This window comes from Perca flavescens, chromosome 19 (assembly GCF_004354835.1).
Source record: "Perca flavescens isolate YP-PL-M2 chromosome 19, PFLA_1.0, whole genome shotgun sequence".
Taxonomy (NCBI): Eukaryota; Metazoa; Chordata; class Actinopteri; order Perciformes; family Percidae; genus Perca; species Perca flavescens.
The window spans coordinates 25,218,708-25,236,076 of NC_041349.1; the positions used below are offsets into that span (position 1 = coordinate 25,218,708).

The 17,369-nt window shown below is 41.7% G+C and overlaps 1 protein-coding gene across 5 annotated transcripts; it reads right to left on the minus strand.

Moving 5' to 3' along the window:
- Positions 1-1,324: 1,324 nt before the first annotated feature.
- Positions 1,325-17,342, minus strand: gigyf1a (GRB10 interacting GYF protein 1a). Of its 5 annotated transcripts, none has more exons than XM_028564054.1 (24): positions 17,001-17,342; positions 16,837-16,900; positions 14,242-14,371; positions 13,857-13,952; positions 13,548-13,665; positions 12,731-12,839; positions 12,375-12,577; positions 10,736-10,965; positions 10,406-10,526; positions 9,894-10,085; positions 8,614-8,768; positions 8,139-8,304; positions 7,739-8,040; positions 7,123-7,223; positions 6,871-6,971; positions 6,699-6,772; positions 6,297-6,434; positions 5,713-5,925; positions 5,399-5,619; positions 5,052-5,209; positions 4,734-4,900; positions 4,321-4,365; positions 3,610-3,754; positions 1,325-1,478 (listed from the first exon to the last, which is right to left on the minus strand). In XM_028564054.1, the coding sequence occupies exons 2-24, from the start codon at positions 16,869-16,871 to the stop codon at positions 1,414-1,416; spliced, it is 3,285 nt and encodes a 1,094-aa protein (XP_028419855.1). In that variant the 5' UTR covers positions 16,872-16,900; positions 17,001-17,342; the 3' UTR covers positions 1,325-1,413. The 5 variants fall into 5 exon arrangements, with proteins under 5 accessions (XP_028419855.1, XP_028419854.1, XP_028419857.1 ...); XM_028564053.1 differs by having other exon boundaries at positions 10,406-10,523; positions 10,736-10,998; XM_028564056.1 differs by having other exon boundaries at positions 7,874-8,040; positions 10,736-10,998.
- Between the last annotated feature and the right edge of the window lie 27 nt (positions 17,343-17,369).

The window sequence follows — 17,369 nt, forward strand, 5'->3', positions numbered from 1 at the left end:
CACCCTATCCAAGTTCTTAGGCACAAATGTGCATTCATACACATACAAAAAAAAAGCACATGTATTCAAAATGAGTACCTGTAGTCTTAACTCATTTCTATGAACAGTAAATGAACATGCACTCTGAAAACACAACACACACACAAAGTCTCATTCTGATGCACACACAGTAATGTCCCTCATGATTCGCCCTGCCTGCTAGTCCTCACAGGTCAAGCGACAGCTGCCCATGGGGAGAGGCCAAGGGGAATAAACTAGTGGTGGTCATCTTATGATGAGCGCAAAGCTAACATTTACAAATGTATGCATTTCTATTTTGTCTATCTGGGGATGAAGAGCTGGTGAGAGAAAGGATGTGTTGTGCAATTGCCCTCTCTCTCTCTCTCTGTTTCATTCATTCTTTCATCTCTCTCAAAACATACAGATCAAGTCCCTGTTTGGAGAAGGGACACACACATACATACACACACACACACACACACACACACACACAGTCTCTCCAAACATGAGAATACAAAATTACCATTTGAACAAAAAAAGACAAAAATGGCCTCTTATGTTTCATACATCTTGGTAAGCAACAAAAGAATGAAAAAAAACAAAACAGACAGACATTGTGCAGACTGGTATATTACTGACACAAACCAACCATCACACATCAGTCACTCTTACAGTCATCCATACACATTCACAAAAATATTTACTTCTATAACTAACCCCATTTGTTTGATTTTTTTTGTTGTTTTTGTCATTTCTTTTTTTAGGCAAGTGCAAATCTTCAAGTTTTTTTATAATCCATTTTTCAATAGCTTTACTTTTTATATAAACGTAAAAAAATGCTAAACAAGAGAAATATCAACAGTGTTTGTCTTTTGAGAAAGGATTTGCTCTCTGATAAGGTTTCAACTAAAAGGTCCCCCTGACTTTGAAAACCATTCACCCACCGACTGTTTCACCGACCCCTTCCAGTTCTGATGCCAGCCACACAGATAATGTGTATGTACACATACCGTATGTGCACTGATTCCCAACACACACACACACACACTCACACACACACAAAGAAAAAAAAACTATTCAAATCCCATCTCAATAAAGTGCATTAGTTCAGTATAAGGTGCTTAAATCTTTTGAGTGCCAGAGGATACCCAACATACTTTTAACATCACCCCTCCTCACCCCTGCTCAAGTGATCAACTGGTGCAGCAGGGAGCCCTTTTTTTCTTGCCAGAGGGAAGCAAGGAGCAGATCCAGGCGCCTCCACCCTGCACCTCCCCACACACTTGCTCCCTTCCTATCACCCCGCCCCCCACCCCCACCCCCAGTACCCCCAGCAGTGCACATTCGTTATCAGGTTTGTCTGATTAAAAGACAGAAGGCCTCAGGTAGCTATTGCTGCTGCGCTGCGTCACATCAGTAATCCTCCATCTCCATCTCATTCAGGCTCAGACACTCGCCCGTGTTGTGGAATGAGTACCCTGCAGGGAGGAGGGGGGTGGGCAAAGATGGCACAGACAAGAGCAGAGTAAGATCAGAGGAGGATGGGACATGGGCGAATTAGAAGGGGGCTGGCAGGGATATAGTTTAAATGCGAGCCGGAAATAATTTGATCAGAAGCGCACTCTGTTCTGGAAAGGTTAAAAAGGGACAGTTCACCCCAAAATAAAAAACATACATCATTTTACTCTTACCTGTAGCATTATTTATCAATTATCAATTTAGATTGTTTTGGCAAGTTGCCCAGTGTTGGAGATACCGGCCGCAGAGATGTCCCTCTTATATGACTAATGTCTCTTTCACGACATCATGACCCGGTTACTGAAGATAATCTACAGACCTGGTTGTGTGCAGTTTCATGTAGGAACTATTTTCTTTCTACAGAACTATACTTGCCAATAAAAAAATAATATTAAAGGCTGAAACTACACAGATTACAATATCTATTATTACCTTTATCACATTTGTTTGACCACCTGTTTACATCTACTTTGACAGTGAGCCATATCCCAGAATATCGCTGGGTTTACGCTCCCAACAGCTTATGGGTACATAAATAAACTTCAGACATAAGCCAACCCTACGAGCACATCCTACCCACCTGGAGTGGGTGCAAACAAGTCATCAAGAAGACACGATACTTTATGCTGGTGCTTTAGAAAGTTGGGCGTCTTCCTTTGTCGCTTTTGTTAAACTCAATTTGTTTCCAGACACTAAATACATTTAGGCTCGCTTTGTGTATTAACTCTAACTTTGATGCACGAGTGTGTGGCTGGTGTTATTTGTTGACAGGTTGTGTTCTGTATTATCACAATGCTAATCTGGGGTCAAGAGACTTAAAGGTATAGTGGAGGATTTTCTTTTTCCGGGTGGATCATCAAGACTATTGGTCCTCCTGGTTGTCAATCATTCTGGTGATATGTTTACGTAAGGCCGTCGTACGTGCACGTCCCTAGCTTTCAGGTGTATATGTGTGGTGAGCTTGAGCTACGGTTTCAGCCATTCATTGAAGCTTTTGGAAGAATATTTCACACGCTGGCGTGCGCTAAAAGCACAGGTTGGGCTTCCCACTGATGCCTCAGTCGTGAAGTTTCTACTCCACAGGTAAAGTTTGGCATGCTATTTGGAGAAATCCATTTAAAATCACTGCTAGTAAAAATTGATGTAAGCTATGATTAGCGATGCTAGCCCTGGCACAAGTCACGCACACACGGTAAACATCTCAATTTGTGAAAAAGTGCAAATCTTCTTTTGGAAAGTAGGCTTGTATGAGCCATGCCGACAGCAACTTGTAAACAGTGCACTCTCGTGCACACGTTTAATAGGCGTTCCCTCTCGGGAGCAGTCAGAGTGTTGCGCTAGGGCTGGGCGATATATCGATATTATATCAATATCGTGAGATGAGACTAGATATCGTCTTAGATTTTGGATATCGTAATATTTTTCCTGGTTTTAAAGGCTGCATTACAGTAAAGTGATTTACTTTTCTGAACTTACCAGACTGTTGTAACTGTTCTATAGTTCAAATCTGATCCTTGCTCCAATGAAGCTCCTGACTCCTTTTGGATTGGTCTCTTTTATTTTATAGGCTTTTTATTTAAGATATTTTTTTTATTTAAATGTGCACCTTATGGAGCTTTGATTTATAAAAAAAAAAAAAAAGGTACTCCTGTTGTTATACAGTATTTATGTTTACATTATATTATTTGAACAGCTGAGCATTTAATCATGAACAAGGTGAAGAAACCTGTTTATTATTTATTCATTTGATTTTGCAACTGTTCACTGAAATAACCGGTTTCTATGAAACTACTTGTGACATGTCATATTTGGCTTTGACTGAACTGCTCTCACTCTGCGGAAAAAAATATCGGGATATATATCGTATATCGATATTCAGCCAAAATATATCGGGATATGACTTTTGGTCCATATCGCCCAGCCCTATGTTGTGCATGTGCATTTTTTCAAAAAGTACAGAGGGCGGTTCTTTCCTAAAATTCGTGAAAATCCTCCACTATACCTTTAAAGCAAGCTATTTATTGATTCTGACCGGTTACAGATAAATGATGTCAAAAGGAAGAAACATTACATGCTGGTGAGGTCACATACCTAAGATGCTGGGGTCAGAGTGCAGCATCATGGGCTGTTTCTTCTTCATCTTTCCCCCCTGGTTGTCATAGAGACCAGCCTTGCCCATGTGGTTAGCTTGAAACATGGACTGCAGGGTGCTTGGATTCATACCTCGCATTGAGTCCTAAAAAGAGAAGAAAAGGAAAATGTAAAAAAAAAAAGAAAAGACAATCATACAAATGCTAGTTCTGACATTGTGACGGCTCTACCAGTGTTTTAAAAAAAATTTATTAAAAAATCAGCTATGACAAAATGTAAAATGCATCCATTTGCATCATAACTTTCAATCTTGGAGTCAGTCTTTTCCCTCATTTCTTGCCACAGCCTTTGATAACGGCTATTGCTTTAATATTTTCAAAGAAATGGATTGTTGCCTTAAATTGGAGTCTTGCACTTATGACTAATGTTTTGTTGGAATGTGTGCTTTTTGGGAGTTCTCCCAGGTGCTTTGAAGGATAAATGATAAAAAATATATAAAACAAATGTGGAGTTGTCTTTAGACATTTGATCTTTCCTGGCCCAGTTTTGAGATTCAGAGTTCATAGTTAGTTAAAAGAAAATCTTTGGAAATCGGAGGGCTGTCGTAGCAGCGGGAGACACAAAAACACACATCAACGTCACTGTGGTTCCCACTAACAACTCAGCTCCATCAGTGTTTGCATGTACAGAACAAAATCTATATTTACGTACCTGCAGAGGGAAGTTCATGTTCAATCCAGCCACTTCCTTTGATAACTGGGATATATAAAAAGGAGAAGAGGAGAAATTTACAATGGTCGCAATGAAATAAACTTCAAAGGCTTCTTTTATAGCCATTTTATTTCATGTAGCCTGTTAATATTATATTAAGCATACAGTACATCATGGTGTTTACAAGCCTGACCTTAATATAAAAAACAGTATTCACAAGTATGCATATGCTCTTCTCTCTTTATTTAGTCAGTACGTACTGGGTATACAGCACTTCCTAGTCATGGTTTATTAAAATTTGTAATGATTTTAAGTACATTTTGTTAATGCAAGTATGTACACTTAACATGTTTGGGCAGCAAGGACTGTATCCAACAGTTGATGTTTTTGGTAAATGCTGTTCTCAGGCCTACCTGCTGCTGCTGCTGTCTCTGTTGGTTGGCTTTCTGTTTGGCACGTCGCTCCAGAAACTGTTTGGCGAACTCTTTGGCTTCCACTGTGTCCCCTAGATAGGACCGGATGAAGTCCAGTACTGCATAGGGAGACTCCACCTCCTTCAGGTATGCCACAATTGTGGCAACTTAATAAAGACAAAGTTGAAATAATTAAGTAATTACTAGTAAGTACCTCAATGTGTTGCATTTTTAACACATAGCAATCAGCTTTCCAAGTGTAGGGTTCATTTTCATTACCCTTGACATTGCTAAACACATCAAAGCTGAGCAGCCTACCATCCAGAGAGGACGAGGAGTTGTTGGCAGAGGTGTTGAGAGCGTGCAGCATCTGTTCACACCAGGTAGTGAAGCCGTCCTGAGGCTTCATGCCCTGCAGCAGCTTCAGCAGCTTCTCCTCCTCTTCCGTCCGCTTACGACGCATCATGTACTGATCACTGCAGATGACATACAGGGTTCAGTGCCCATTGATTATGTTTATCAACTAAAATTCACACACACAAATGAATATCACAGTACTATCTACCACAGAAGTGTGTGGGGGGGGGGTAGAGTATTTTAACAGGCTATCACTTATTCCTTTGGCGTGCATAAATAACTAGTTTATTGAATCTGGCCTCATGTACCTGAGTGAAGGGCTGCTGCGGCTGTTCTTCAAGCCCATGTTGTTGTTGCTGTTGCCACGCAGGCCGGTTTGGTTCTTCACAGCCTCGTCCCACATGCCCATGCTGCCTGAAGAGCTTCCACTGCCGCCCTTACCCTCCATACCTCCAGGCCCACCCCACATACCAACACCATCCACCCACTGCCCTCCCATGGAGGAGCTCCCCATTGACATGCCGGAGTGCTGGAATCAGATAGAGAAATCATTTTTAACAAATTGTAATAATTTCCTATTGGCATACTCTACAATGGGAGGACTTTCATTGCTGAAACTCACGCGGTCTCTCTGCTGCTGTCTCTGTTGCTGCTGCTGCTTCAGGAGCCTCTCTGCCTCCTGCTGCATTTCCAGCAGAGCCAGAGCCGGGGGCTTTCCTGATTTGGATAGCCCAGAGGAGGGAGCCCCGCTCCAGCCTGAGCCGCTTGCCCCAGGACCCTGCTGCTGGGGGGCCTGCTGCAGCAACTTCATGATCAGTTCCTGCTGCTGACGACACTAAAAGGAAGATACGACAGAGGTCAGCACTTTAAAGCGGTAATTTATTACTCTGTGAAAACCGTTTAAAGCCACCTAACAGCCATTCTTATTGCATTTCATCTTTGAACTGAACCATGTGATAATCAAGTTATATTTCATATGATAACCAATAGTGTTCTCTAACTTGATGACATTAACTCAAAAATTAAAAGACAATTTTGTTTAAAATGTTTTGCAGTTTTTATGAGCCAAGCCTGTAACATAAAAAAACCAAACATTTCTTGTTAAAAAAAATAAATAAAATAAGACATTTCGATTTTCAGTTTACAAAATCTGAAAAAAACTGTTAATATTTGTGAAAGGGAAATATACATCACTCTTCAACTCACCTGCTTGCGTCTGAAGAGCTCCTCCTCATCCCTCCTCTTTTGCTCCTCCTGTTGCCTCCTCTTCTCCTCCCTCCTCTTACGCTGCTCCTCCTCCTCGCGCTTTGCCCTGAGTTCAGCGTCTCGCCTCTCCTGCTGGAGCTGGAGGGAAAACATCAGGAGTCAAACGAAAGGCATACGCTTAGATTAGAATAAGCAACAAAAAAGGTTTTACTCTATCTTGGTTTTACATCTGACCCCTTTTGATTACGGTTATTGTGCCTGCTAGCATTGCTAGCAACGTGTCCAGCTAGCAATTAAACAGCAATGCGACAGTGAGGACATGTACATATAACCTAAAAAGAAACTTAGCAAAATGTAGATGTAATTTGGCCTTCTAAGCAGAAGTCTCACAACTGAACCCACCTTTTGAAGCTGTTCGAGAGTTGGACCCTGAGTAGAAGGATTCATTGTTATGTCCCAAAGACTGGCTTCACCGCCTACATGGAAATAAAATTGGGTTATTTCAGCATCATATAAAAAAGGTACAGACATGTGTTGTCATTGTGTACACATCCAGGTGCAGTCTAGAATGTACCTGACGGCTGTGAAGCTGAGGTATGCATGTCCCACATGGACCCTGTATCTGGCACTGACATCGACCTGTTCATCGAAGGCATCATACCCTGCTCACTGCACCTGGAACAAGCAAAGCAAAGTCAAACACTGAAAGTAAAGTCCGAAGTCAACATCTCCTCTGTAAAATGACAGAAACTAGGTCTCAAACACAAATGAATGTACAGTAGTCCAGACATGTAAGGTGAAACCTATATCCCCCCCATAGGCCGACCTGTTAATGAGCTGGAATAGCTGCTGCTGTTGGAGCTGCTGATAAAGAGCTGCTGCCGCCAGCTCCTGTTGCTTTTTCAGTCGGTCCTGGTCCAGGTTTCCCTGAAAAGAAGACAGCGATCACAAGTCAATACAACGCAAACACAAAACACCAAAACACAGCTATCCATATGTTGTGGGATAATGCTAAGAAAGACAAGATGAAGAAAGATTTGTTACAAATGAACCATACAGGAATTGTGCATTCCCATAAGATTATGTAAAATGTAACATGCTGTTATAGATGCAAAAACATCTCAACTGTGTCACGTTCATAGGTAATCAGGAACACATGACAATATCTGTAGTGTTACATTACAGCATTAAATACAGGTATGGAACCTGCCCTGTTCTGCTCCACTTTTTTTGAAGCTTTCATGCAACCAGTCACTTTTACTGGAGGGCCACTGCATTATATGGTTTCATGACTGTGGTGTAAATATTGATAAATGAAGATAGATATTATTATAATATACTAACTGTAACACAATAAAATGACATGTCTCAAAATCAGGTGGGGTCAATTTTCAGAAATCTTGCATGTTAAATTGAATTTGAATGAATCATTGGTCTTTTACCGTAACCTGTCTATCAATCTTCCCTCTCCTCTGCATCCTCCCCTCCCCATCCTCTACGTTGGCTGAGCTCTGACTCACAGTCCCGGCGGGCCCTCGGGTGGGCTGCGGGCGCTGCGTTGTTGGTGGCTGTCTCACCAGCAGGGGCGGCGGGGAGGGCCCTGGGGCGAAGGGCACGCGGCCCCACATCTTGATGACGTCGCCAAGGGGTTGGAAGCCCTCGTCGCAGCCCCGCTTCACCAGAAGGGTCATGGTGAAGTAGCCAGCCTGGAACCACTCGCACATCTCCACTGTGGTGAATGGACCTGGTAGCGGGTGGGATAGACATATTTATGAATCAATATGCTGTGCTTGCATGTATGAGTGTAAGACCAACAGTAAATGCCACGGTGTGCGAGTATACCCTGGATCTCTCCCTGTGGGTCCTTGTAGAACCACTTCATGGCGGCCTCATGAGACAGTGGCAGAGCAGCTGCTGTGTTCCTGCTCTCCTGCTGCTGCAGCGCCTGGGTGAAACACTCCTCCTCCAAAGAAGTGTCCTGCAGTGATGCCACCATCCTCTCTGCCTCCTACACGCACACACACAGGCTGTCAATACACCAGCACATCCTGGCAAGTTCACTTGTGGACAGAGCATTTAGCTTGGGTCTTTTAATTCAGCTTAACCATCAGGTGGATCTGCCATGACGGATATGATCCAAATAAAAGAAATAAAAAATGGGGGTACATTTCATAGATTCTGTTTTATTCACAGTAGTGACTCTAGAATATCCTGTAGCAAAATAATCATTAGTTGATTAGAGTTAAATGTGCTTCCTGTTACAGTTAGATTACGTTTCTGAGACCGCTGCTTGAACTGGGCCTCCTGTTGTTCCTACCTGCTGCAGGTGCTTCATGCCCTCGTCATCCTCTGCGTCTCCTCCAGGTGGAGGGTGGAGAGGAGCAACAGAGGAAGGGGGTGGGGGAGGCAGACTGGAAGAGGTGGGGGCGCTAGGGCTCAGCTGGGCCTTGGAGCCCCCTATCGGAGCCATGTCTGACACAAAAACAACAAGAAACGTTAGTAAAACAATGGGCCCTATTTTTAGTGTTTCTATTTATGGGATGGTGATGCTGGATGTGGCGGGTAGAGCCACCTACTGGCTCTGTATCAGATACAGCAGGAACAGCGGGGCCAGTAAACAAGATATTAAGTGACTCGGGTAAACAGATTATATATCAAAACAAAACATCAACGTCACTAGTTTCCTCCTACACACTCGTGAGACTAAAAGAGATTGGCTGAATGCAAGAAAAAGGTACTTTACTGTCACATACACATACATGTAGCGAAATTCATTCTCTGCATTTAACCCATCCCTCAAGGGAGCAGTGGGCAGCCATTTACAGTGCCCAGGGACCAACTCCAGAGCTGAGTCAGTGCCTTGATCAAGGGCACTGACTGGAGAACCTAGTACATGTTTTTTGATGGTGGGGGAAACCGGAGCACCCGGAGGAAACCCACAAAAAACATGGGGAGAACATGCAAACTCTATTACTTTATAACAATCAGATATAGTACTGGTTGCTCCTGTGCTTCTATTAAAAAATAAATAAAGCACAAGCCCATATTTCTATGAAATCTATTTCTCAATTTCAAAAAAAATTTTTTTAAACTGATCCACTGACAGAAAGTGAAAAAATGCTATTTGGCTGTTTAATGGTTGAAACCTTGACACTGGCAATAATTTGAAAAAAAAGCAGGGTATGACTAATGGTGGCCTTCCTGCAAGCATGTGACAAACACTGATGCCTTTAGTTTCTTAACTGCAAACTCAAAAGGGCTGAAAAAGGTGAGGTTTCTGTTGCCTCTAATGTCGAAATCCACGTTGCTAATCGGTCTGGTAGATAACTGTCGTTAAGGCACCGGTGCCGTATTATCACCGGGTCTTGGACAACTCGCCCCCCAAATAAAAACTCTTAGGATCTACACAATTCATGTGGATGACATTTTCCCATTCAAAATGGCGATTTTCGCCAAAAAGCGACTAGTTTGCAGGTATGTAGTTTGCTACTTAATTCAAACTCATTGCTCAATGAAAAGCATAGTAACGTTGCTAATTAAATCAGTTTTTGTCGTACACATGTCTACTTACACACAAAAACATGGAATAAGGCGTACCTTCACTGGGCATGCTGCTGGCCTTGACAGGGTGGCTGTTGTTTAGCTGAGAATTGTCCACCGCTGGGCCAGCGTTGCTGGACCGAGGCTCCAGAGTTGGAGGTGTACAGTTTTGGAGAGCTGGAGGAGAGGAGGAAGGTGACGCTGGTTTTGTCTCGCCTTCCCCTACTGCAGAGCCACATTCTTTACTCTCTGTGAGGTGAGAGCGGAGGAAAGGAAGAAGAAAAAAAAAAAACATTAAGTGAAATGCCAAAATCAATAGTTATTGATGCTGGGCTTGTGATCAACTAGAAAAAAAAACTGTATGGACAAAGTGCAAACAATATGCTGTTGTGCACATTTACGATGCATTTATGATCTATTTCCTCACGTTTTATTAACATTCCAATTTTGCTTTTAAATCAATTGATCATTGAACATGTATGCAACAATAAGGCTGGCATAGAAAACCCTATGTATTCCAAAAACATTCTAAAACCATACTTTAAAGAAAAGATGAAGTCTCTCCTCACCATTGTCTTTGTCTCCTTCAGCACTGTTCCTCTCAATGTCAGCGAAGTTCTCCTCTTCTTCTTCCTCCTCTATCCCCTTAAACTCAAACTCGTCCTCCAGGATTGTCTCCTTGCCACCCTTCTGACAGAAAACGACCAAGAGAAGTAGAGGAAACGAAAGAGTGTTAAAAATCCTGACATTTATGAGGGCTGACAATAAAATAAATATACTGGCTGAAACACAAGATGATCCTGTGTAAAGACTTTACTAAAACAAGAACTTCACTCACAGAGTCTGCTATTGTGAATATGTTTATAATACCAGGGGTTGAAAATAATTGAAAAACACACCTTCATAGTCATGAAAGCTCCAGAGGAGTCAAACGTGCCCATCTCCCCGTCCTCCTCGTCTGTACACCACTCTGGCAGGCCATCCCTGTCATCCTCTTGTCCCTCACTGCCTGCACGCCGGCGGCCACCACCATGACCCTCGGAGTCCCGGAAATCGAAATCAAACTTCCGACGACGACTCTCCCCTGGACCAGTATGCTCTCGCCAGCCTGCTGAGCGAGGACCACCATCTGACAAAGAGTTGACCGCCATCAGTGAGGATACTGTCATAAGCAAGTCAGGAAAAGATCAATGAAACAGAGTAGGTTCCTACTTACCAAAAATATACAGTGACAAGGTTTCATAGGAGTAACGCATTGCCAAGTTACAGCGGTTGCCCAGACAATCATGTAGTCATGACTTGGGGGTCTTATACCCCACCTGTCGTAGTGCAGCTCTGTTTCAGCCCAGTAAAACCCTACTGTGTCTTTTAGAAATCACCAACTGCCACTAGATGTCACTATAGCTTCTGTTTAAGTTAAACCTGCTGCACACATTGTCACAACTGATCTTCGATTGTATGGAGTAAGGACTGAGGCCTACTCTTAAGTGTGAACCAACACAGTGTGTCATTACTCTAATTTGAATGGTCACATCCACCTTTTTAATTCCCTAAAGCCACAGTGTATTACTGATTTACAGTAACGACAAATCTTAAATCGTACGATATAATGATATGTAATATACCCATTACATACTTAAGTAGGTAAGTAAGCACTTAGTCAAGAACTGAACTGGAAAAATGTGACTTTGAGTTTAGCTGCATTTCAGCTGAGTCAATGAGTCTTTTGACAAAGCAATTGCACTGAAATTAGCAGCAAACTAAAACTAAGAGTAAACTAAACTAGGGCTGGGCAATACGGAAAATAAATAAAATATCACAATATTTTTGATATATTGTGATATATATATATACCTATATATACCTCAATATAGATATTGCGGCGATATTGTTGGGGTTGACATTTGGTGCTTTCACAAAATTGTTTTACAATGAGATTTTAGATATATAATCATCAGTTAACGTGGATTTAATGACTATGTGGGTGAAGGAAAATAATAGAACAGCTAGAACAGTCTGGAAAGTTTACAAAATGACATTTTACTGTAATGCAGCTTGTAAAACCAAGAAAGACAACACTTGTTTCATATTACACCAAGCTAATGTGTGGTGAGCGTCTGGCGTCGTAAGGCTGCCGTGCATTACCCAGGTGGGCGCTACACATTGGTGATGTTAGAAAGTAGTCCCCCCCCCAAAGCGTTTTGAGTGTCTATGATAAAGCGCTATATAAATGTAATGAATTATTACAATATCCAGTATATTTAAGACAATATCTAGTCTCATATCACAATATCGATATAATATTGATATATTGCCCAGCCCTACGTTAAACCCCTGAAACCACCAGTTTAATAAACCCTTTGCCTCCATACTGGTGAACAAAACCATATCAAGAGTGTTTGGACTGCCACATGCATTTTAAAACAAAAATAAATTATGATGCCTTTGCTTTTTCTTGTGTACAGCTTTCATTTTAAACATAAACAAGAGTTTGAGGCAGCACTGCAATAAATAAATAAATGTTTGTGTTTATCGTACCATCCCTGCGGGCTCCAGCAAGTCTCCAGTTAGTGCCCGGCTCCACCCCCTCCTCCTCCTCCTGCTCCTCCCGGAGGATGCGCCAGTTATCGCTGTCAGCCCTTGTGTACTCCTTCCTTCCTGGAACCACGGGACCCACAGTCTCTTCAAAGCCAGGACGCCCCACCTCCCGCCGCAGCGGCTTCTCAAATCGACGCTCACCCCTGAGGAAGGGGGGTGAGAAACCAAACAATCGCAAAAAAATAGGTCATTTTTATCTTTAAGAAATTTGCAATATATGCCTTATATAAGCAATATAAGCCCCCTGGAGACATCATTTATAGGACTTCAAGTAGTGTTTGCTGGGTTTTTCTTACCGGTCATCCCAGCTCTGGCTGCGGTGTATCTCTCGGACGCTGCGTCCGAAACCCACCTCCGCTTCTTCAATACTTCTTTGGTAGAATCCACCTTCACCACGACCTCGTCCTGATTATATACACACAAAGAAGAGGGTGTTTATATTTATTATCATCATCATCTGAATGAGAGAACTTGTGATAAGCCAGTTGGGATTGTTTCACTCACTCGCTACAGTCAGATGTGCTCCTCTCTTTTAAATCAACCTAATATTTAAAACTTTTTTTTTTAATAATTGAACAAACACTTTTATAACTTAACAAGCCCTGTACCTATATTTAATTAGCTTGCATTTCTTTCAAGCTGCAAACAGCCACACACAAGCACATAAAATATGAAACCCACACAGCATCATTCTTTCAAGTGGTTTCCTTGGATGTCCTGAACCGGACGGCTAGTGTTTACATTGGCCTTTTATATGCACAGAGTGGTGTGTGTGCACAAGGTGATTTCATCAGCCCTGTGGCTTTAGACAGGTGTGGCTGGACAAAAGAAGGACTATTTAGACAGGCCAAGAGGAAGTGTGCTGCATCAAGATGGTGGAAGAAAAGGGGGAAATAAACACTTCAGTGGTTGGCTTGAATAAACTGTTTTACTTTCCCTGGATAACAGCCATTGTAGTTTCAGCCAAGGGTTTTGGGCAGCATTTCTGTTGCTGTTGGACTCATGTTAGATAGAGCACAAGTGGTTGTGGATTCATGAGTGCACTTAGGCTGAATCAATGCAGTTTCTCTTCTAATGGGTGTCTGGGAGGGTTTTTTTGCCCTTAGTTTTTACCTCGACCACCTCGCGTGGCCCCTCGTCCTCTGACCACTCCAGCTGGGGCAGCCCCGCCCACCCCTTTTCCCATGAGCCTCAGCACCGCCACACTGTTCACAGACATGGAGAAGTTCCTCTGCAGAGAGAGAATGGAAAGAGCACAAGGGAGGAATGTGAGGAATGTGAACTCACAGCCACATTTGTCAACTAACAGAACTGCTCGCTTTGAAACTGAGGTCGTATCGCAATGGGATATGGCATGACGAGCCAAAAGAGTTCAACATTTGAAGGTATCAGTGTATTTGTGGATGTGCGTTTGTGGCAGACCTGCTCCTCCTCAGTGAGAGGCACCAGTGCCAGTGGCTGCATGGGCTCATCTTGCAGAATAGCAGCAAACTCCTTATCCTGCATGTCCTCTGGGACCTAAAAACAACAACAACAATAATAATAATAATAATAATAATAATAATAATAGGCATTTAGGATGACATTACTATCTATCAAAAACAATTTTGGCTTCGAAAAACAACTGACCTACAAACAGGTTTTTATTTTGGAGCATGGGAAAGTCAATAGAAGTTTAAGTGCTGGTGTTTAAAAAGTGCTTGATCCCTTTTAACTTACTCAACTTTACTAAAGAATTGAAGACGATTTTTCTTATTCAGCGAGTCAAACAGTCCTGAGAGATACTTTGTAGAGCTTTCCCACTAACCTTGTTGTCTTTGATATAAAGTGCTAACATCTCCTCTCGGCCGTAGCGGTACTCGGCCAACTTGTACTTTGGCATGGCGGGGGAAGGAGGGGGAGACGTCACACTCCCCCCACTGGACAGTGCACGGAGCCTGCATGAGCAAGAGTTCAGGAATCTTTAAGACTATGGATGCATTTTTAATCTCAATACTTCTTGAATCTCAAACAGACCAAGATATCTCAGTGTTGAATTTGAAAGGTAGGACTTGGATGGAATGTTTGATGCAACTGTAAAGCTGTAACTGTGTATACATTTTTAACAGTATCAAATAAACCAGTAACCAAAAGCTTCTGGTCACGTGTCAGTGTTTCAACAGGAAATGACTGACTGAACCTTTAAAGCCACATCTTTGTAGTATTTTTTTCTGTCTACTGACTGGAGCTGACATTCAATGTAGAAATACCACTTATAAATAACTTGGTGTAAATCCCTCTGTTGGCACAGAATATTGTGTAAGCGTGATAGAATTCCTATTAATCTGAACTGGAGAAAAAAAAATCTCATGGCATCCATCTTGCAGCAGGGAAAAAAAATTATTTACTAGATATTCTGTGGTAATAAGTCAACCATCCGCCTACGCAGGTCCCCTGAATACACTTGGCTCAACACAGATGATATATTAGCTTTCCAATCTCAAGATTTTATTTTAAAAAGCGATTACTAGCAAGGCCTGCTGTTTAACAATGGCTGCATTCATATGCCTCTACAAAACGTGCCATTGAGTCACAGCCCAACATCAAAACCACATGGCACTCTCAGAGGTGTGGAGGTGGGTGTGGGATGTAAGAGGTAAAAGGAAAGCATCATGAAAGGCCAGTTTATGGCATATCAAAAGAGGGTAAAAATAAGTGCAGCATCCACTAATATGAATAATAAGAGAGCTGAGGAAGCATGCCAGTGGGTGAGATAATAACAAATATCTCTGCATGTTTGTATTCACTTCACTTGTATTTACATTAGAACATTCTGCTTCACTCCCCAACAAGCATGGTATCTAAAAGATCTTCCAAACAAAAATCTATACATTCATAATCCTTTGTGAGAGTCTTACAGAGCAAAGGTTGGCCTAATAGCTGTGACATAAATCAAAAATGTGAGGCAGAATGTTTTCACTTTGAATTCTACCACGACTAACATCTTCACCGACTTTACTGCCAACGAAAGCTTAAATGGTCTAAATAATTTGGTAACGCTAACAGGCATTAAAAGACTTGTAAACATGCTGGCCATACAGCTGTGCATGGTGAGCCCATGAACTGGCCACTATATAGCTGTATTAAAAAGGGTGCATGGATTAAAGTGGGCTAGAAGGGCCACTGAGAGGAAAGCAGCTGCAGATGTGCAGAGAGAGAAATATTCTGCGAGGCTGGCACTGCACCAAGAATGCACACCGCAGTCACAGGCTGTTAGAGATTGAGTGCTAGCAAACTGAAGACTACAAAAATATGAAACTAACAATTATTTTCATCATTAGTTTATCTGCCCATTATTTTCTTGATTAATGACTGTTCATAAAATGTCAGAAAAAAGTGAAAAATCACCTTTTGTTAGAGTCCAAGATGATGTCTTCAAATAGCTTTTGTTCAAACAACCAAAAGATATTTTGTTTACTATCATATGAGACAAAGAAAAGCAAGAAAATCCTCGCATTTGAAAAGCTGGACCCAGCAAATATTTGGCATTTTTGCATGAAACATTACTCAATTAACTGGTCATCAAAATAGTTGCTAATTAATCCTCTGTCAAATGGCTTATTGATTAATCAACTATCGGTGAGGCCAGCCCTATAAATGTGAAACTGTGGGACGAGTCATGGAGTTGCCCCATTGGCCATTACTCTTTCTAAGCAGCCGCTCATTAAAAATCTACCGCACACCAAGAATGGAATAGTCTGCTTGTCTTTATAGACTTCTGAATTTAACAATTTGCACACTGACCATTCACAGTCCAGCCATATACTGGGTTTCGACTAGGTCTTGTTCCATGAAATCTATGATGGACAATCTTGGTCCCCAGAGGATTGTTCCTAATTTGGTCTGTGACAAGGCATCTTAGGGCCAGATTTCTATCAAATATGCAGTGGATTGCAGTAAATACCAGATTTTAATTAACCTCCTGACCTTTCCTTCCACCATCAGAAATCAAAAATGTCAATTTTTAATAAAGCAAATGCCATTAGATGTAATGGACACATTCAAAAAGGCCGTCCAGACAAAATAACAGAATGCGTAAATTTATGTCAAGATTTCCTTAAAATCACATGGGGAAAAAGTAAAAAAAAAAAAAAAAAATGCTCACAATAATATCAATTTGAACATCTACAGTATCATAACTGAGTAAAACATCTGCTGATGAAGACCAGGTGATAAGGTCAAACGCTCCTGAACAAGCAAGTAAAACACACACTGCAGTCAAATCCTAACACACATTAAACTAAAAGTCCATCTAATCACCATGAAAGCAATTACATGTATTTTCTTCAGGAGATAGTTCTCCCTGTATACAGTACTACTTTAAAAATGTGGTAAAATAATGTAAAGAAATCAGATCAGTTACCATTCTGGGCCGAAGTTAAGAGTCTCAGCAGTCATATTCCTCACGTCCACACAGAACTGAGTATCTGAGGAAAAGAAAAAAGAAAACTACTTCATTTTCTGCAGAAAAAAATTTAACTTGTAAAAAATGAGTACGCAAATGAGTAAATGTGCTCCAAACCTTACCCTGTCCAGATGATCGGAGCAGGCTGGACTGGGCTGGACCAGGCTTGAGCTGGCTGGCTTTAGTTAGGCTTAGGTGACTAGAAGGCTGAGTGGTGCTTAAGCTGTGGTCACAGAGCTCCCCAAACACACAGACACAAAGAGAATAGCTGCCAGTTTCAGGTGCTTGAGGAATACCAGGTTATCAGGTCCTAACTAAATAAGGAAGGGGGGAGGGGGTTGACGATAGTTTGGAGAATGGAAGCTCCTGCTACTCACAGCCGAAAAAGGTTTGATAAACAAAAAAAAAAAAAAAAAAAAACAAAAAGAATCTTAGAAATTAACGATGGAACAAAATAAAACACTCTTGCTAGTAATAATGTTTTCTTTTTA

What these genes read in the sequence shown, in the direction of transcription:
- gigyf1a (XM_028564052.1), bottom strand. Translation starts at nt 16,871, where the DNA reads ATGACTGCTGAGACTCTTAACTTCGGCCCAGAATG. An exon ending in CTTAACTTCGGCCCAGAATG is followed by an intron (nt 14,372 to 16,836) that starts GTAACTGATCTG and finishes TTGCTCATGCAG; the next exon opens with GCTCCGTGCACTGTCCAGTG. An exon ending in TGAAGGAGACAAAGACAATG is followed by an intron (nt 10,086 to 10,405) that starts GTGAGGAGAGAC and finishes CTCACCTCACAG; the next exon opens with AGAGTAAAGAATGTGGCTCT.